This window comes from Staurois parvus, unplaced genomic scaffold, assembly GCF_062004578.1.
Source record: "Staurois parvus isolate SC_StPar_1 unplaced genomic scaffold, SC_StPar_1.0 ptg001162l, whole genome shotgun sequence".
Classification (NCBI taxonomy): domain Eukaryota; kingdom Metazoa; phylum Chordata; class Amphibia; order Anura; family Ranidae; genus Staurois; species Staurois parvus.
In genome coordinates this window covers 3078284-3099921 of record NW_028318958.1, presented here as the reverse complement: position 1 = coordinate 3099921, position 21638 = coordinate 3078284, and the positions used below count along the sequence as shown (strand labels likewise).

The 21638-nt window shown below is 43.2% G+C and overlaps 1 protein-coding gene across 1 annotated transcript in view; it reads left to right on the top strand.

Annotated features, from left to right (window-relative positions):
* USP16 (ubiquitin specific peptidase 16) overlaps positions 1–21378 on the top strand; it is a 62980-nt gene extending 41602 nt beyond the window's left edge. The window contains exons 14-18 of the mRNA XM_089659519.1: positions 5095–5917; positions 8202–8293; positions 14044–14130; positions 15507–15663; positions 15747–21378. Coding sequence (XP_089515645.1) covers positions 5095–5917; positions 8202–8293; positions 14044–14130; positions 15507–15663; positions 15747–15871 — 1284 coding nt within the window. The 3' untranslated portion in view covers positions 15872–21378. The remainder of the gene's footprint in view (positions 1–5094; positions 5918–8201; positions 8294–14043; positions 14131–15506; positions 15664–15746) is intronic.
* Positions 21379–21638: the final 260 nt, after the last annotated feature.

The following is a 21638-nucleotide window of genomic DNA, read 5'->3' as shown; positions in this document are numbered from 1 at the left end:
GTAAATACCTTCCAGTTGCAGTTTCTTCCACCCCACCTGCCACCAAATACTTACTTGAGTCCTGTATCGATCCAGTGCCATCCATGTCTGCTAGTCTTCTGTCTTCTCTCACAAGCTTGGCTGAGAGCAGCAGAAGAGCTCCTGCTGCTGTCAGACAAATCCTGTCAGCAAAGAGCGTGAAGTGGGGTGAAGGGGTGGGCCGAGCCGGGCTTTGTGTGTCAATAGATGCACACATCCTGGCTCGGAAGCAAGTCTGCATGTGTGCCGTCATAGGAAGCAGTTTCTTATGGGGGCGCACCAAAAATAGGAAGAGCCTAGAGCACCAGCAGGGGACCTCCAGAAGAGCAAGTTTGCGGCCACCCAGTGCAGTACATTGCACAGAGCAGGTAAGTGTAACATGATTTGTTGGGTTTTTTTTTTTTCTTTTTTTTTAAGAAAAACAATTGTAAGCTTTACAGTCACTTTAAAGTGAAATGTTAAAATGAAAACAAAAATCATACATTAAAATGAGAAGTTCCTGCTTGATGTCTTGCCATTGTAAAAAATGCTGGATAGGCTAAACTCTATCCACCCATAAATAAATTAAAATCCCAAAGTTTTATAACTGTAGGGGCAGGTTGTGATATTAACTGTCACCAGGAAGTGATGTTTTCTTTCATGTTCGTTAATGCCTTATCACCCAGCCTAGTGTAATATTACGGTCAGGCGGGATCCCTATTATCTTGGGAGGGCATCATATGACGTCCTCCCAGGATCACGCGCCGCACTCCCTCGCAATCTGACACTGGTTGTGCAACGAGTGTAACTTTTATGAGGCCTTAGGGGTTCTCAAGTTCCCAAGACTGGAAACACCACTTATAGAAACAAAAGGCCAAGCCTATAGTTTGAGTAGTGTAATGCACACTGAATCAAGCTTTTAATTTTTTAGTAATATCTGTGGACTCTGAATCCTCAGGAGAAAGCTTATCAGTCAAAGGCTGGAGTAACTCAGAAGCAGACAGAGTATTAGTGGCTGATGGTTTAGAAGCCATCAAGGCTATGGGTAAATCAGATACCGAACTAGGGAGAGAAGATGCAGGAGTGTGCTTGTTGCCTCTGTGGTCAGATGTGGCTAATAAATGATTTGGGCCATAAAGTCTTGCATACCTTCAGTAAAATCCTCAGCCGAAAGAACAGAGAAACCAAGTGTCACCTGACTGAGCTAAAGAGGACTCTGATGATGAAACAGAGGGGTTGTCTCCAACACCCCTCACCCACCAGTCTAGAATCAAATATGTTGCAATTGTGAGGCATTAAAACTTAGTCTAAGAGGCAACAAAACCTGGACAGCTGGTAGCAGGTGAGAGTCAAATGGCCAGTTTACCAGTAACTATAGGCGAACACCAAAAACGGATCAAAGTTCCACGTGGTTCTTTGCAAGCAGGAGCAAGAGCGGGGAGATGCTTCCTCGATGCTGATTGGCAGGAAAGAGAGTATGGGGCACTCCACCCAGTGGATGATGTCTACACCCAGTCTTACAGCGTTTACTCATTTTGTGGCAAAACTGTTTGGAATTTTAAAGGCAACATTTGTGGGAATTTTAAATTCGCACAGCTACCTATGTACTTTAGGTAGCTACCACTTCTTGGGCTGATCGGCTTACTCACAAAGTGAGTTCTCAGAGACCGGGCAGTAGCTGAGGCAATGTCAGCAACTGGTCCTGGCAAGCACCTCTGGCTGACTTTTACTAGGATACCTCCAAAAAGTCCACTGCAGTGGGGTCCTGGCATGGCACTCCAAAAGCAAGGTTAAGGACAGCTAGGCTGGATAGCTTTAAAGTGTTACTAAGTGCGCAACAGTAAAATCAGTCTATATATGCAGTAAAGCATGCTTGTTATACTCACTGTGCAACCTATTTGTTAATCCTCTCCATTGTGTAAAAATGCTGTTTGATCCTGATTTCTCTGATCCTCCCCTTCTTCCAGTATCCCCCTCTTATCTCCTGATAAAACATATCGTATGGAGTCACTCTGCACATGCTCAGTTTGGTGTGCATTGCTAGAGAGGTTTTTTTTCTTTTTTGGGAGAGTGCATGTGATCAGCACAGGGTCAATCAACACTGTCCAGACAGAGGTCTGGGATTCTGCATCCTCCTAGAAGACAAAGAAAACTCCTCCTACAAGTTTTAACCAGTGCTCTCCTGAACACTGATAGAAATCACAAGACTGCTCTAACTGCTGATGGGAAAAGGTATTTAGCAGTTTATATTTACTAAAATAATTGCATTTCCATGTTCTGTGTACTGTGGGAGACCAGATAGAGTGAATGCAGGGTCCTGGGTTTAGTAACACTTTAATGGAAGGGACTAGCAGGGATGTAGAAAAGAGCCCTGATTTAAAAAGAAAAACCTTGGAGTATGAAAACACTCTTCAAGAAATACATAGCAAAAATAGGTTAGTTGGACATCCATCATCTTGAACAATGGCAATAAAATGAGGCATGCTGGTAATAGGAGGGGTTATCATAGGCTGGCCTAGTTTTTTTTTTTTTTTTTTGTTCTGTTTTTTTTTTCCAGTGTTTAATGCACCTGTAGACAGCGGTATAACTCAAAGGTGAAAGGCTTTCCACATTGGGCAAGAAAAGTAATGAGATACCTATGGGGTTGACTTATTAAGGCTGGCCATAGGCAGGTTGTTTATTGGCCGAATTTTCGGCCGATAAATGAAAAATCGGTTGTTGCTGGCAGCGAAGCTGGATTTTCCAGCATGACCAATAAAAGTAAACGAGAAGATCCGCGAAAAAACTGCTGACGGTATTGCCCCACTAACGGCGTGAATATCAGCCGATTTTTTTTTTGTGCGGACGAAAATTCGGCCGATAAACAACCTGTCTATGGCCTGCATAAAACTGAATGGAGTGGAGAATCTGGTTCAGCTCTGCATAGAAACCAATCCGCTTACAGTTTTTTTTTTTTGTCAAAGTTTAATTTAACAAGCTGATGATAGAAGCTGATTGGCTACCATATAAGGCTGCTCTCTCCAGTTTTAGTAAATCAACTCATATGTGTTGTTCTGGAACAGAAGTTGAATAATTTAGCAGCTACTTTTTTATTGGTATTACTTAAAGCCTAACTCCAGGCACATTTTTTTTTTTTAATCAGTAATATCTTTTCACCAATAGACATGCTTAACCTTCCAGGTTCATTGACGCTCAGTATCATTCAGCCTGCATTGCATTCACATGGTGTCACACTAACAGGAAATCCATGGTTTTGAACGGTGTATTATTTTTTTTTCATAAACTGTCTAACCCAGCAATGGGCAAACTACGGCCCGGCGGACCTTTTAATCCGGCCCGCAGAGCTAGGCTCCCGCTAGGCTCCTCTCACAGTCCGCCCTGAAGACCGGTGTAGCATGAAAATCTGTCTCCTATGAGGATCTGTCCCCCTCGACGTATCTGCGCATGTGCCAGAGATCGCCGATCGGCTGCTAATGCCTGAAACTGGCACATGCGCAGATACGTCGAGAGGGACAGATCCTCATAGGAGACAGATTTTCATGCTACACCGGAACGGCGCGGGAACACGGCAAGAGGAACGCGCGGAGCAAAGGTAAGTGAATTGACACAGGGGGACTTGGGGACTTAATATGGGGGATGAATTAATATGGGGAATGAATTACTATATGGGGGATGAATTACTATGGGGGATGAATTACTATATGGGGGATGAATTACTATATGGGGGATGAATTACTATGGGGGATGAATTACTATATGGGGGATGAATTACTATGGGGGATGAATTACTATATGGGGGATGAATTACTATAGGGGGGAATGAATTACTATATGGGGGATGAATTACTATGGGGGATGATTTACTATAGGGGGGATTAATTACTATGCTTACTATGGGGGAATATTACTATACTTACTATGGATGACACATACACATCATTCATCTACTCTTGGTCCGGCCCCCGGGTCCAATATATGAACCCATTGCGGCCCTCAAGTCAAAAAGTTTGCCAACCCCTGGTCTAACCGGTCTGAATATTGTCTGGATTTCTGGAAAGGGGGAAGCATATAGACTTAAATATAGATATAGACCTACTTTCTGGTAACCTCTAGCTTCTGGCATATGTCCGAAGTCACCCCACCATTAATATACACAACCCTGATACTGTGCAGTTGTGTTCAGATTATGATAAACACCAGTAGTTGGTAGTTCAGCCCTAATGCCTGCCATGAATCACTGTTGGGCAGTGAGTCTACCCATCATAATTACAGACCTACAGTAAATGATGGGAAGGAGCTCAGTGTCAGAAGCTGAAGTTTGCATTTGCATAAAATGAACTTCAGGTTTCAGAATTTCTGAGGTGTACTGCTTGGTATGTGATAGAATTTTCATGCTGCTCTAGGCACTCACTTTCCTTGTCTACTGTTGGCATAGTAGTCCTAATGTAACTGCAAATTCAGCTTACAATATTGAAGCGAGTGACAGAACCAGGTATCGGCTGAGCAGATAAGGAAACTGCCTGGAAAGGCATGGTCACCTTCCTCAGTTAAAACTAGCACTGAAATCAGCTGGACCCAGACCTGGGTGATCGGTGGTCAGACCTAGCGATTGGCTGCAGGTCCAGGCACTGCTACAGGGGAGCAGGTCACATGTTCCCACATACCTGGAAATGCTAGTTCTTGCTAGCTGCAGAAGAGCTGTACACATATATGTAGCAGCACAGTGGTGTTGGTTTTAATGCCAAGCTGGTGCTGTTGTTCTGTGCTGGGTGCATTTTTCGGTTGGCACCCACAGCACATCAGGAGCCAGTGGGATGGGCTCGCAGTCACTGTAACAGCCAACCACAGTGATCACGTGGCCAGAAAGACCATGTAAGCTTCCTTTTGGTACAAACTGTTAACGGGCCATCTCCCAGCAGCTGGAAAGAGGTAAAAGTGAATAGGTATTAGTGTAGCAGTATTTCTTTCTTTCCTTTTTTCTTGTAGAAGTGTTTTTAATAATACTGACTATGCACTTTGTGAGTGTTCTCCGGTTCTACTGCTCTTCTATCACCTATATTAGTACCTTTTTGATTGAAATCTGTTACCATTCCACAGACCCAGCGGCGACAGCAGAAGTTACAAGATAAGACCCTGCTGCTGAATGATCAGAACATGAGCAATACTGACGATGAAGGCTTTATCCCTGACAATAACAATGTGCCGGATAATAACTGTAGGCAGCAAGATGAGACCTCAACAAATGGACTGTCTTCCAGTATAACCAGTGAAGTAGATATGGAAAATAAAGAGGAAGATCTAGGACATTTGGAAAACAAAGAACCATGCCAGACAAACCCAGAAAATAATACTGAGGCTAGCTCTTATATCCTGGAAAGCCAACATAATTCTGTGACAGAAGATCAGGAAAATGGTGCTGATCTGAATCGGAGAAGCGTACATAAGACTGAGCCTAGTCTGGAAACTGAGGGTCAGCCCAGCAATGAAGTGACTGCTGTTCTGGAAAATGGAGATATCAGACAGACCAACATAGATACTGATGAGATGCAAGAGGAGAGGTCTGAGAGTCCTCAGGCAAAACATAATGCATTTGACAGCCAGCTAACAGAAAACCTAAATCGGCTTAATTTGAGTTCAGACCTAGAAAGGCTAAATCTGAGCTCAGACCTTGAGCCTAATGATATTGAAATTCAAATTATAGATGAAACGCACACTACAAAGATCTACGAAGTGGTGAATGAAGACCCCAGAACCGCCTTTTGCACCCTTGCGGACCGAAAGGAACTTCAGCTGGATGAGTGGTCAGTCCTCAGTTGTCTCTATCAGTTTACCCGCAAGGAGGACCTGCTGGGCAATAACCAACTGCTGTGTAATACATGTACACAGCGACAGGTCAAGACAATGAAACATAACAATAAAGGTAGGAAATGAAAGTTCTTATATTGCACACTTCTGATGTTAGGATTTTTAGTAGCAATCAAAATGTGATGCTTGAGCCTGTAAGATTTTATGTAGGCTGTGCAACTGGCTGCAGCTATGAGCAATTAGCGAGTTTGTTTTTGTTAATGTAGGCCATGGGCAAACTACGTAGGAAGGCATTTGGACTTTTTCAGATTTTCATGTCAGTTTCCTTTTTAGAAGCGAAAGTTAACCCCTTGCACTGGGTCCCTCTCTGCACTGCAAGGATTAACTGTTCGTTTTGTCTAGGGGGATTGGCAGGTGAAATACTTTCCTAATTCTTGATCCAGCAAGCATCCTCCGTGGTGTTTGTCCTGTCCCCCCAAGCTACTTCTCTTCGCTACCTGACCGGCTGCAGCTCTTCTGTGTCATCATGTTAAGTTCAAGACCAGTGGCCAAGCATTGTACATGAAGATGCCGAAGGCCCAAACACATCCAAGGACACCTGACAGAAGAGTTGCAGGTGGAGAGTGCAGAATAAGGAAAGTAATTGAGCTTATTCATGATTGCACAAGCAAAATGAGCAGTTAACCCTTGCAGAGGTCCTCATCCACACCTTCTGTCTCACGCTCAGAGTGCACCTTTAAAAGCTGCAAGAGTTTAAAGTTTATAAAAGCCCAAACCTGATTTTCTCCATGAAGAGAGTATGACAGAGTTAAAGAGCTTGTAAACCTCGGGCATGAAATATGAACACAGCATATCCCTCTATAGCATTGGTGGCGAACCTATGGTAGGTGTGCCGCAGTGGGCACGCAGAGCCCTCTCTGTTGGCACACGAGCCAAATCACCCCAGCAGCCGAGCATCGGATCACAGCGCACATAGCGGCCAATGCGCATGGTAGGAAAGGAGTAGCGGTGCCAAGCGATGACATCACGTGCCAAGACTCATTAGCCACAACTCGTCCGAGCTTTCGCATGGCTGGTCAGTGAGCTGCCAAAGAGATATATATATATTGGACTGGCTGTGAGTTTTAATACATTTGTTTTTATTTTATTAATACAAGATGTTAGCTTGCACTGGTGGTCAATGGAACTTTGCCCCCTTGTGCTGGTGGTCAGTGGAACTTTGCTCCCTTGTGCTGATGGTCAGTGGAACTTTGCCCTCTTGTGTTGGTGGTCAGTGGAACTTTGCCCTCTTGTGTTGGTGGTCAGTGGAACTTTGCCCCCTTGTGCTGGTGGTCAGTGGAACTTTGCCCCCTTGTGCTGGTGGTCAGTGGAACTTTGCCCCCTTGTGCTGGTGGTCAGTGGAACTTTGCCCCCTTGTGCTGGTGGTCAGTGGAACTTTGCTCCCTTGTGCTGGTGGTCAGTGGAACTTTGCCCCCTTGTGCTGGTGGTCAGTGGAACTTTGCCCCCTTGTGCTGGTGGTCAGTGGAACTTTGCCCCCTTGTGCTGGTGGTCAGTGGAACTTTGCCCCCTTGTGCTGGTGGTCAATGGAACTTTGCCCCCTTGTGCTGGTGGTCAGTGGAACTTTGCCCCCTTGTGCTGGTGGTCAGTGGAACTTTGCCCCCTTGTGCTGGTGGTCAGTGGAACTTTGCCCCCTTGTGCTGGTGGTCAGTGGAACTTTGCCCCCTTGTGCTGGTGGTCAGTGGAACTTTGCCCCCTTGTGCTGGTGGTCAGTGGAACTTTGCCCCCTTGTGCTGGTGGTCAGTGGAACTTTGCCCCCTTGTGCTGGTGGTCAGTGGAACTTTGCCCCCTTGTGCTGGTGGTTAGTGGAAGCTCTGTTTGTGTGTTTTTCTTTTAAGACAAAAGATGTAAATGTATGGGTTGTTTTTTTCTAAACTAAAACCTCAGTATTCAGGTTTAATTGCAGTGTTGGCACTTTGCGATAAATAAGTGTTGCAGTTTGGGCACTCAGTCTCTAAAAGGTTTGCCATCACTGCTCTATAGTGTGCACTTGTCTCAATCTAGATCACTAAATTTCATTGCTGTCTGCTGACTCATTCCTCTATCAGCTATCAGCATGAGTCACTTTCGAGTTTTCCTGACACCAAGAGAAAAATGGTGACAAGGGAGGGGCATCCAGCAGACTAACAGCCTCAGCTGTTTCTGTGAGCTGTGTAGAAGCGGTGTGGGTGTCTCTCCCCCCCATTCAACTCTGAATTCTCCTCACTGACGTAACTTCAGCGCCCCGCCCCCTGTTTTTCAGAGCTAAGAGATCCTGTGTAATTTCTGCACTTTGGAGTGGAAATACAACTGTAGATACAGGTACAACTTATGTAAGATGATTTTCTGTCTTTTCTCCATAGAGAAGAAGTTTGTTTACACGAATGCCAAGAAACAAATGTTGGTCTCTGCTCCGCCTCCTATACTGACCCTCCATTTGAAGAGATTTCAGCAGGTATGTTTTTTTGGCAGCCCAATTAGAGGAATGCAATACAAATTACTGCTAAATACCTTTCTCCTCAGCAGTTAGAGCAGTCTTGTGACTTCTGTCAGTGTCCAACAGAGCACTGGTTAATGCTTGTAGGAGTTTTCATTCTCTCCTATGAGGCTGCATAATCTCTGACCCTCTGTCTGGACAGAATTTACTTCATATACAGACTGCTTTTACTGTTCTACTGTTCTGGGTTTAGCAACACTTTAAAGTGTTTCTAAAGGCTGAATGTTGTGTGTTTTTTTTTTTTTTTGTTTTTTTTTTTTGTTTTTTTAACCTTCATGCATTCAACCTTCAGTCTTTGGTGTGCAGCTCCCCCTCAGCCCCTCCTAATAGCGATGTTCCCAAGAGCAGCGACTCTCCCGGTTCTCTCTCCTCATTGGCTCAGACGCAGCAGCGGGAGCCATTGGTTCCTGCTGCTGTCAGTCACAGCCAGTGAGAGGCTGGGGCTGGAGTTGCTTCTGTACTTTCATGCTTACAGGTTCACTTTGAAAAGGAACTGAACTGTGAAAGCTGTTCAGTAAAAACAAACAAGCAGCAGACAAAGGACTAGTCACCAGTGTTGTTTATGGTGTCTTTTCAGCTGATTGTTTCCATGTTACTGACTTACTGTGCTTTGTTCTGCATGTTATATTTGTGTTGGAGCAACCATGCTGGTTGAGGCAGGGCTTTGCTTCCTCATGTCAAGTCTGCCACCTGATTACTGGTGATGTGATGATTGAGGGGGAATGATGAAACAAATAACAGGTCAACAGAATGACTGAAGTAGAAGCAGGGAGCTTCTTATACTGCAGGTCCTCAGGTACAGCTTCCTCTCCAGCAAGAACAACAGTGAGCAGCACAGAGGTAACGTTTCCAAACTTCACTCCAAAGCTGGTGAGACCAGCAGTCATAGGTAGAAGTGCCTTATATGATTTCACACTGCAGATTTATAGCTTTCAGGTTGTACACACAGCAGTGCCTAGGCAACTGCAGTAAAGTGCACTACTATTTCTCAGGAGACAATAGCTTTGTTTTAGGGTAGTGCAGGGGTGCAATTACCATTTCCAAATGTTTCCACAAAGTAGCAAATCCTGACTTTTTTGCGTTCAGGTCCACTTTTAGGACCCATTGTAAACAAAAAATATTACAGTATTACTGTAAATTTCCCAGTGTTTGGTATACAGAAAACAGATTGATACATACCAGTGCTCCACAATGAAGACAGATTTGCAACACAATAACATCAATACAAATGCCTGTTTACCATAGTGGCCAAGCCAGCAGTTCCCCATTATGAACTGTTCCCCCATCAGAAAAGCATGTATTCAAACACAAGGTTTTTTTTTGCAGACACTGCTCTACATGTGGTTGGTACACAACAGAAGGATCCTCTTTATAAATTGATTTTGCTCTTTTTGTGGGAATAATAATCTGTATATCAGTTTCACCTATTTATAAAGAAAAATCTCAATGTCACTAAAGTTCAGCAGTAAAAATTTTTTATCTCTTTCATCAGTTTATAAAATACCTTTCATGAAGAAAGTGACCTGCACTCAGGCAGACCATAGATTATGCCATTTCCTATCCTTCCTCCACGGGTGGATGTAAAAAAAACTGCTCTATTTCTCCATCAACACTGAATCTCTTCCATAGCGCTGTTGTGTTGTGCCTGCAGGAAGCCTTCCTGGCTGAGAGAACACAATGATTACTGCTAGCGGCTATAACGGGCTGGTCTGAGTATTTCAAAAACTTCTGATCTACTGGGATTTCCACACACAACCATCTCTAAGGTTTACAGAGAATGGTCTGAAAAAGGGAAAATATCCATTGAGCAGTAGTTGTGTGGACGAAAAGGCCTTGTTGATGTCAGAGGAGAGTGGGCAGATTGGTCCGAGATGATAGAATGGCAACAGTAACTCAAATAACCACTTGTTATAACCAAGGTATGCAGAATACCATCTCTGAACACACATGTCCAACCTTGAAGCAGATGGGCTACAGCAGCAGAAGACCACACCGGGTGCCGCTCCTGTTGGCTAAGAATAGGCTACAATTTGCACATGCTTACCAAAATTGGACAATAGAAGATCAGAAAAATGTTGCCTGGTCTGATGAGTCAGGATTTCCCTAGAAATGGTTGTGTGTGAAACTCCCAGTAGATTAGCAGTTTTTAAAATACTCAGACCAGCCCATCTGGTACCAACAACCATGCCATGTTCAAAATCACTTTTCTGTCGACTTATTTCCCCCCAACTATACTTACCTAGGTAGATGCTGCATTTGTCCCCTGCTGGCTATAAATGTGAGAACTCAGTGAGCACATGACCCCTGATTGTTGAGTTCTCACAGCCACTCTGAGCAGTGTGACTGTCAGACACCGTCCCCCCCCCCCCCATCACCGCTCACTGGAGCGCTGGGCTGTGGAAGTGGAGGGAGCGGTTGGCTCAGGCTTGCTGAGAGGCTGAGCCAGGTGCCCCTCCAGACCCTGTGATGTATCTCAACTTTGAAGTCAGGATCTTTTCCCAGCCTGGGCCGGCTGAGTGACATCAGCCAACATCAGGCTTCATTCCGCTGTCGACTGAAAACAGGCCACAGGAGTACAGAATGAACTGCACTCTTGTGATCCACTGGAGAAATGCAGCCAAAAAAGCTTTGGAAATACTTCTCTTTTAAAGTGTTATTAAGCCCACAACAGTAAAATCAGTCTGTAAATGGAGTAAAGCGTGCTTGCTATACTCTTTGGAACCTAAGGGGTTAATCCTCTGCTTTGTGTAAAAAGGTTGTTTGAGCCTGTTTCTCTGGTCCTCCTCTTTTTGTACTGTCCCTAATCCATCTGCCATAGTTAGCAGCAGTGGCAAGTCTGCACATGCTCTATTTGGTGTGTATTCCAAAAACATTTTTTTTTTTGGCGGGGGGGGGGGGTGTATGTGTGATCAGCACAGGGCCAGTTAGTGATGTCCAGACAGAGGGTCAGCCTCATAGGACAGTCAGAGGAGAATGAAAATTCCTCTTATAACCTTAACCAGTGCTCAGTTGGACACTGATAGAAGTCACAAGACTGCTATATACTGCTAATGAGAAAAGGTGTTTGGCAGTTTATATTTACTTAAATAATTGCATTTCCATGTTCTGTGGGAGACCAGATATAGTGAATGCAGGGTCCTGGGTTTAGTAACACCTTTAAAGGAAAAAAATACATAGTATTGCTTATGTTCATTTTTATTGCAGCCAGTGCAAGTACTTAAAGTGGACCTGAACTCAAAAGATGGAAATTTTGTTTTGTTATAGGGAACACCTAGAAATGTTAAGTGTGTCTAAATAGTACCCTGAAAAATCAATCATTTTGCCTGGAATTCTCCTAAAACATAGCGGTGCACTTTCTGTGCCTAGACACTTCCTGATTTGTAACGCTGTAAATCTGCAGTGTGAGATCTAAGGCACTGTTGTCTCTGACTTCTAGTTTCAAGATCTGGAGTGAGATTTGTTTATGTGACTACTGTGCTGCTCACTATTCTCCTACCTGGAGAGAATGCAGTGTAAAGATCTGCTTCATCAATTCTGTGGATCTGTACCTTCTGTATCTCTCCTTCTACTGTTGTTTCTGCTGCCGTTTGCTTCTGCTTCATCAGTTCTGTGGATCTGTACTTTCTGTATCTCTCCTACTGTTGTTTCTGTTGCTGTTTGCTCCTGCTTCATCAATTCTGTGGGTCTGTGCTATCTGTATCTCACCTTCTACTGTTGCTTCTGCTGCTGCTTGATTATTCCTCAACCAGTTATCGTGGGGAAAGCGCTGGCATAAAGAAGCAATGTCTTGCCCCTACCAAGATGGTCCCTGCCGCATAGGAAGAACAAGACGTGGTAATTCAGTAATGGAGAAAGGATAAGCTGCAGGCAGCCCCCAGGCAACACTGGAGACTTGTCCTTTGTCTGCCCTTTAAAAAAAAAAAAAAAAAGTATTTCCAGTAACCTGGCACACAACTGCACTCACACTGGGTATAGTAAATGTTAGAAGCAGGGACTTGGGTACAGCAGGTGTAGCCACAGCCAGGCCCCAGTTCTTAGTAGCCAAAATGAATCCTCTTTTCTTTTTATATCCTGACCTCTATATACTGTTAAAATGTTCTTCAGTACTTTCTAAGAGAAATACCTTCAAAAAGTAAAGAAAAAAAAGCCACATAGTAACCAAGTAAAGCTGGGGGGCCAAGCCCAAATTTGCCCTGGATACTGTAGTCTTCAGCTAGGTCAAAGAGTAGAATCTGGACAGGCTCTGCTGCAGTGCACATTTCTGTTACTCTACAACAATGCTGTGTGCATGTTTACAAGGGTTGGGTGCACACTGAGTGAAGAAATGTCACCAGCACACCAAGAAATCCTCAAAATGGGTCCAAAGCTCTATTTTGTGGTCACATGGTAAGCAGAAGGCAACGTTTTGGATCCACGCAGGGCCCCTTTTGAGGAATCCTTGGTGTGCTGGTGACCTTTCTTCACTTGGATTGTCTACAGTTCCCAGTCTGTGGTCAGTACAGCACACAGCAATACTGCATTGCCATCTGCAGGAATGTGTTCATTGGGAATATTGGGAATATTTTGACATTTTCTCATACTACATTTATTTAGCTGCTTTTATAGAGTTCAGCTTTAACCACTTCCAGTCTGGACACTTTTACCCCCTTCCTGTCCAGGGCAATTTTCAGCTTTCAGCGCTATCACACTTTGAATGACAATTGCGCAGTCATGCAATACTGTACCCATATTAATTTTTTTGAGACAGATAAAGCTTAATTTTGGTGGTATTTATTCACCGCTGGGATTTTTATTTTTTTTGCTATGTAAATGAAAAAGTCCAAAAATGTTGAAAAAAAGTGTTTTTCTTATAAAATTTTGCAAATAAATAATCTTTCATCATAAATCTTAGGCAAAATGTATTCCGTTATATTTTTAGTAAAACAAATAATACACCAAATTAGTTTATAACCAAAAATTATAATTTTTAAACTTTTTTTTACATTTTTATTTTATTTTTTTATATTATTATTTATGTATTTTTTTTTTTTTACATACTGTCACCCTAGCAGTACAGTGTCATCATGGTGACACTGTACTACTTGTGGGGGGTGATGAAGATTTTTTTTTACAGTGATTGCTTTTACACCCATATAGGATGTAAAAGCAATCATTTCTCTTTCTCTCTGTCTGCATTCTTGCAGCCATTGAGAAATACTGAGTGAGCTGATTGGTCACACCTTGTCACATGGTACAAGGCTGTTGTGAATAGCCTTGTACCATGTGACCTCTGTGATCATTCACAGATTTCACACGTAGTAAGCAATGATGTCACAAGTGACATCTTGCTTACTACTTTGCATGTGATCACTGATTGGCCAATCAGTGATCACATGATCGGGACCTTGTACAGAGGTCCTGTCTGACGATCGGTGTTTCACTGTGTCCTCCGGACACAGCAGACACCGGATTGCGGTGCTGCGTGCTCCCATGGAGAGCGCACAACTAGAAAAGGTGGGTGCCGTTTATGAACGGCAACCCGCCCCTGGAGTGCCACCGCCCTGCCGTTTATAAACCGCAGGCGGAGGGCAAGTGGTTAATAGAGGTGTATTAAGGTGGTAACATGACCCAGAATCAATAAAACCATTGTAGTGTCTGATTTTTTTTTTCTTTTTTTATTTGCTTTGAAAGTAACCCCAGTGATAATCTTTCTTTCTTTTAATCCCCAGAACGGTTTCAATCTTCACAAGATTAACAAACACATCAAGTTCCCGGAAGTCATTGACCTGGCTCCCTTCAGTACAGTAAAATGCAAGGTCAGTAGCAAAGGCCACAATATTGGTGTCACGCAAGTTTCTGCTAATAACACCACTATTACATTGTACTGGTCAGATATGGTACTACTATTCAAAGCTGTTATAGCTAGTTTGTAGAATGTACAATTCGCTGCAAAATGTGTGCCATTCATGAATGAGGGATCAATAACAGATCCTTTTACCATGACAGGAAATGGGTGTGCCCCTTTGTCATGTTGTCACAGAGGGGACCACTTATTGCCACATTATTGCCATGGAGCCAGAAGACCATATAATCAGTTATTTTGGCAACTGAAGGATTGGCAACAAATGTATCAAGCATAGTTCACAAATTATCATAGCAGTGAAGAGATCAGCTACTCCCAACTGGGTATTTGACACCATTCAAGGATTCCGTTGCCCTAGAGAGGCTCCATCAATGTGGCTGTGGACAGCAACACTGTTATAGCACCAATGCTTTATCAGGCCTATTGCTGTGACAACAGAGTAATACACTGATATGCTATACAGTCAGAGGAATCAGTTAGGTCCCCATTGCCATGGCAACAGAGGGTTTGCACCATTGCCATGCAAATGGAGAAATGGGTTTTGTAATGGTGACAGAAGATTTGGAAACACTCCATGGTGGCAATGGATGGCCACAGCTCCGTTGTCATAACAACAGAAGAAATCCATCACTGCAGCATTATCATGGCAGCAGAAATAATAAATCCCTTTTTCATGACAGTGGAAAGATCGGTGCCATGGCTACAGAACCATGGGGCCCAAACTGCTGTCTGAGGACTGCCTGCGCTCCTTTGGTGCTTATTGTGCTGTCCTCAGGCCCCAGCAGCCAGTAGTAAGAGCACCGATTTGTAAAGGGGCTGCAATGGCAATGATATCTAGCAGTCTTTGGTAACGTATTCTTAGCCTTTAATAGTCTGCTTTTGCATGTCACCAGCCTTCAACTATCATTGTTATCAGTTGACACATTTTCTCTTCTTACTGGAATGGTAAGTGCTTGCGTGGGTCCAGATACAGTACTCCAGAAACCAGGCCTACTGCACCGGATAGCTGCTGTTGGAGATAAAACTCCTGCAGGAACATAGAGAAGAGTCTTGTTTGAAGACAGAATTGAAGGCTAAAAAAGTGCCAGCAAAAAATCAGCGAGTCTTTAATACAGTATAGCTGAAGAAAAGAGACCCACCCTTTTAGGACACTAGCAAAACACATGCCAGTGTCCATTTCTCATGTAAGTGGTAATATAACCAAGGTTTAGGCCTTCTGTGTCTCTTGATGGAAAAGAGAGAAAATATGACTGTTTTTTTTAAAACTGCTGATATGGTAGGCTGAAAACATCCAAACATGGAATGTTCTAATGCTTTCTCCCCTTCCAGAATATCTCTGATGGAGAGGACAGACTTCTGTACTCCTTGTATGGTGTGATTGAACACAGTGGAACCATGCGTTCTGGACACTACACTGCCTATGTGAAATCGCGAACCCCAAACACTCATCTGTGCGACCTTGTACTTCGGAAAGTACTTCCTGAAGGTAAGATCATATTTGAGTGATTCAGAAGATGAACCCAATAGTAAATAGGTGTGAGAATTAATTTAACTTTTACTTCTTTGCAGTGCCGACTACAGAGCCTACAAAAGGTCATTGGTTCCACATCAGCGACAGCCATGTACAAGCGGTACCACTGAACAAAGTGCTGAACTCTCAGGCCTACCTCCTGTTTTATGAGAGGATACTGTAACACATGCAGATGTATCTGCTAAAATCTCTATTGCCAAGGATTATTTATTGTAATTAAGGTGATTGTAAAGGCAGTTTTTTTTTTTTTTTTTTTTAAATAACATGTCATAACTTACCTGCTCCTGTGCAGTGGTTTTGCCCAGATCAGCCCTGATCCTCCTTTTCTCGGGTTCCACACCGGCGCTCCTGCCCCCATAGTAAGAAGCTTGCTATGGGGGCACCCCAGCAGGCTTGCTCCTGAGCTGAGGGGGATAGGGCACACATAAATGCATGAAGGTAATAAAACCTTGAGCTTTTGCAACCACTTTAAACTTGCCAAGTTAGAATTGAACAGGAATAAGGTAGGGAATAGCAGAGACACCATTCTTTGTCCCTGTTGGAGTTACAGGGAGAAATCCAAAGGGTAAATCAAGGCTTAACAGGCGACTCATCTCCTTTCCACAGTTTTTTACACCCAGCATCAGCACACTGTTACAATTACATAAAACGAGGTGAATGTCTGGGGGGAAAAAAAAATATGCAGTATACCTCTGCAATACTTGCACATTGCTTCATGTTTTGTCTCTTTATAAATGCTGCAAGTACAGAAGCAGTCGTTGATTTGCCAAAAATCCAGTGAGCTCCTCATTTCCTTGACTGAGCTGACAATTGTTCTCTCGCAGCACTGCAGTTCCAAGGAATGTTGTCAGCCCTGTCTGAGTTCATCCTTGCAGGACTACAGAACACCTACCCCTATGTTTTAGAGATTGGGGGGGTTTGTAGTCCAGCAGGGAAGAACTAAGGAAGACACCAGTTTTTGGGATTTCAGTGCAACAGGAGCTCAGTGTTGTCCATTCAAATGAAAGGTAGGAACACACCGGATTGTATAAGTGTAGTCAATGTTTTTTGTGTTGTTTTGTTATGTATGTATGCCCTGATATACATATTAAAGCGGAGCTCCACCCAAAAGGGGAAATTCCGCTTTAAGGACTGCTCCCCATTAAGGATTGGCACCTTTGGGGGGCGGGTATCCGAATTTGACAGGTATCCGCTCCCACTTCTGGTCCGATAGCCTAGGCGATCGGAAACAGAAGGTGTCCTCCTCTCTGTAGTCTTTTGGGACATGTGACAGGTCCCAGAAGACTACAGGACCATTAATGAAGTGCATCGCTACTCGCACATGCGCAGTGGGTATCCGGCTGTGAAGCCACACGCTATTACAGCCGGGTGCCCACACTGAAGATGCCGGCCTCCTGGAATACAGGACGGCCGGTGAAACGGGCTGCGGGGGACACACCACAGGACCGAGGGACAGGTAAGTGGCTGTTTTTTAAAAGTTAGCAGCTACAGTTTTTTAGCTGCTAACTTATTTTTTGACAGGGTGAGTGGAACACCGCTTTAAACAAGACTTAAGTCTTAAGCATAACTATAAAAATATAACCATCTACAATGCTATCTTCTTACAAAGATTTATGTCTACTGCTAAATGACAGGTACACTTTACATGCACCCTCAAGCATTCGTCAGTGGAGGCAGCTGTCGTGTGTTTTAACCAATCTTCATTGCTTACTGCTGTCACAAGACTGTAACCTCAAAAACTCAGTATGGATCCAACACGTAAAATGGTTACTGCTATTGAAGGCAGACAGGTGCATTTCAATGGTTTGCCTAGAATTTTGGAAGCCGCGTGTGAAATATGTATATACAAGCACAAACATAGCTATTTTATTGTGAGGGACCATTTCAGATGTCTCTTTATTATCAGCCTTGATAATTGTACATCAGTACTTATGCAATAAATTATATGCAATCAGAAGTACAAACAAAACTTGTTTTTATTAAATTTTGCAATTAGTTGTATCAACTTTGCAATCAAGAAAGTAAAATATGGTGCCTGGTTTTACCATGCTTGTCAGTTTTGCCAAATAAACTGCATTTCCTTCCTGTTCCACTGCAAAAAAGATGGTGGCAGCTGTGTTCATTTTCTTTTTTCAGGTATTTTTTTCTAGTGATTCTGTAGTAACACACACCCTGTCTTAAGCTGGCCATACATGGGTCAGTTTTTTTTTTTTTGAGCAGCCAGCGGGCTGCTCAAAAAAAAAAAGAAAAAGTAAAATCGGATTCCCCCATCCACACAAGCGAGGTGGAAAGAGAAATTTTCCCCTTTGTGTTATTGTATTCTGATAGCAGCGACTCCTCCATTTTCCGAATACACGGATCAGCGTTTGATTGAACAAAAATTTTCCATCAAGCAGGTTCGTGACCAGTTAATAATTAGATCGACTTCTCATGTACTGGAACAACCATAGATGGATGGAAATGTGGCCAGTCCCAGCAGAACTGGCCAAATTTTGATCCACCTACAGTGGATATAAAAAGTCTACACACCCCTGTTAACGTGTCAGATTTCTGTGATGTAAAAAAGAGACAAATCATTTCAGAACTTTTTCCACCTTTAACCACTTGCCCTCCAGAGGATTTACCCCCATTCCTGATCAGGCCAATTTTTTGCATTACAGCGCTGCATTATTTTAACTGACAAATGCGCGGTCATGCAACGCTGCATCCAAGTCCGTTTTTTCCCCACGAATTGTGCTTTCTTTTGGAGGTATTTGATCGCCTGTGCATTTTTAAATTTTTGCGCTATAAAAAAAAGACTGACAATTTTGAGAAAAAAAAACGATTTTTTTTACTTTTTGCTATTAAACATGTCCAGTAAAAAAAAAAATCAAATTTCATCCTAAATTTAGGCCAAAATATATTCTGCTACATGTCTTTGCTAATAAAAAAAAACAAATCCCTATAGCGTTTACAAATGGCAGTATAGATACTGGAATTTTTTTTTTTTTAACTAGTAAGTGCGGCGATCAGCGACGTATAATGGGACTGCGGCGGGCATTCTGACACTAAAAAAAAAAAAAAAAAAAAAGCACTGACCCTGTACTAATGGCACTGGGCAGGAAGGGGTTATCAAGGGGTTAACTGTGTGCTGGGAGTGTTTTACTGGGGGGTGGTGTGTTGGTGTGTAAGCACATTGTTCTGGATGGCTGTGCTGTGCTCAGCCATTCAGAGCAGTGTGCCAGAGCCAACAGGAAGGAGGACTGTTGGTAAACAAAGTGGGCCTCCTCCCCATCGGAGATGCTTGGTAATCACCGGCCGGAACCCGGTGATTGACGGCCGCGAATGGTGGCGTGGGTAGGGCGCACACGCCCCCCTACCCAGAAATACGAAATCATGTATATATACATGATTTGCGCACCCCTGCCGCCCTGTAGCAGTATATAAGCTATAGGGCGGTCAGGATGTGGTTAACCTATAAACTACAACTTGGTTGAACAACAAACTGAAATATTTTAGGTGGAGGGAAGCAAAAATAAAAAGCTAAAATAATATGGTTGCATAAGTGTGCACACCCTTAAACTAATCCTTTGTTGAAGCACCTTTTGATGTGATTCCAGCACTCAGTCTTTTTGGGTATGAGTCTATCAGCATGGCACATCTTGACTTGGCAATAATTGCCCACACTTCCTTGCAAAAACTCTCCAAATAGGTCAGATTGCGAAGCTTCTCCTGTGCACAGCCCTCTTCAGATCACCCCGCAGATTTTCGATCGGATTCAGGTCTGGGCTCTGGCTGGGCCATTCCAAAACTTTAATCTTCTGGTGAAGCCATTTCTTTGTTGATTTGGATGTATGCTTTGGGTCGTTGTCATGCTGAAATATGAAGTTCCTCTTCATGTTCAGCTTTCTAGCAGAAGTCTGAAGGTTTTGTGCCAATATTGACTGGTATATGGAACTGTTCATAATTCCCTCTACATTGACTAAGGCTCTACTTCTAGCTGAAGAAAAACAGCCCCAAAGCATGATGCTGCCACCACCATGCTTCACTGTGGGTATGGTGTTCTTTTGGTGATGGAATTATGGCCAAAAGTTCAACCTTGGTTTCATCAGATCATAACACATTTTCCCACATGCTTTTGGGAGATTTCAAATGTGTTTTTGCTAAATTTAGCCGGGCTTGGATGTTTTTCTTCATAAGAATAGGCTTCTGTCTTGCCACACTACCCCATAGCCCAGACATATGAAGAATATCGGAGATTGTCGTCACATGTACCACACAGCCAGTACTTGCCAGATATTCCTGCAACTCCTTTAACCACTTGTCTACCGGGCATTTTTACCCCCTTCGTGCCCAAACAAATTTTCAGCTTTCAGAATGACAATTGTGCAGTCATGCAACAATGTACCCATATTAAATTTTTATCTTTTTTTTCACACAAATAGAGCTTTTTTTGGTGGTATTTATTTGTCACTGGGTGTTTTATTTCTTTACTATAAACAAGAAAAAAGCAAAAAATTTAGGGAAAAAAAAAGTTTTTATTTCTATTATGAAATTTAGCAAACAGGTAATTTTTCTCCTTCACTGATGTGCATTGATAGGTAGCACTGATGAGGTGGCACTGATAGGCTTCACTGGTGGGCATTGATGAGGAGGCACTGATGATGCTGCACTGATAGGCTACCTCATCATGTGATCAGCTGTGTCCATAAGACACAGCGATCACGGATAGCGCCAGGTGAGCACCGCTGGAGGCGCCTGTGAGGATGTCATATGACACCCTCCCAAAACCGGACAACCGGACTGTAGCCGTCATTCAGCTATATTGCGGTTGGCAAGTGGTTAATGTTGTTGTAGGCCTCTTGGCAGCCTCCCGGACCAGTTTCTTCTCATCTTTTGATCAATTTTGGAGGGACATCCAGTTCTTGGTAATGTTGCTGTTGCGCCATATTTTCTCCACTTGATGATGGCTGTCTTCACTGTGTTCCATGATATATCTAATGCCTTGGAAATTCTTTTGTACCCTTCTCCTGAGTGATACCTTTTAACAATGAGATCCCTCTGATGCTTTGGAAGCTCTCTGCGGCCCATGGCTTTTGCTGTAGGATGTGACTAAGAAAATGTCAGGAAAGATCTTCTAGAACAGCTGAACTTTATTTGGGGTTAATCAGAGGAACTTTAAATGATGGCAGGTGTGTACTGACTCCTATTTAACTTGATTTTGAATGTGATTGCTTAATTCTGAACATAGCTACATCCCCAGTTATAAGAGGGTGTGCACACTTATGCAACCACATTTTATTTTTTTATGTTTACTCCCCCCCCCCCCCCTAAAAGATTTGTTTGTTTTTCAATTGAGTTGCACAGTTTATAGGTCACATTTTCCAGATTTGCAAGGCTGCCCCTGGGTCTTCTGTTTACATGCTCTCTAAGATTTGCTATATCGACGCTGTCGTCTTATCTGATACCATCTTGGGTTTTTTTGGAGCCTGTTGGCATTTGTTTGCTGTCCTGCCCACCCCACAGTCAAACTGCTTTTTTATGTCCTGAAGGTGAAAGACCTCTTCTGTCCCTTAACCACTTCAATACTGGGCACTTTTAACCCCTTCCTTTCCAGGCCAATTTTCAGTTTGTTTTTCAATTGAGTTGTACAGTTTATAGATCACATTAAAGGTGGAAAAAGTTCTGAAATTATTTATCTTTGTCTCTTTTTTTACATCACAGAACACTGACATTTTAATAGGAGTGTGTAGACTTTTTGTATCCACTGTATGGCCAGCTTTGGGGGTACAATAAATACACACTATACATCTATGGAGGAGCAGCATTGTCACGATATGCTCCTTGGTCCTTCTTTGGATTACAGAACACCTCTCTGCCTTTTCTCCGTAACACAGGGAAAGGTGTTCTGTAGTTCGGAGTAGAACTGGACAAGGCTGAATACACTGCTT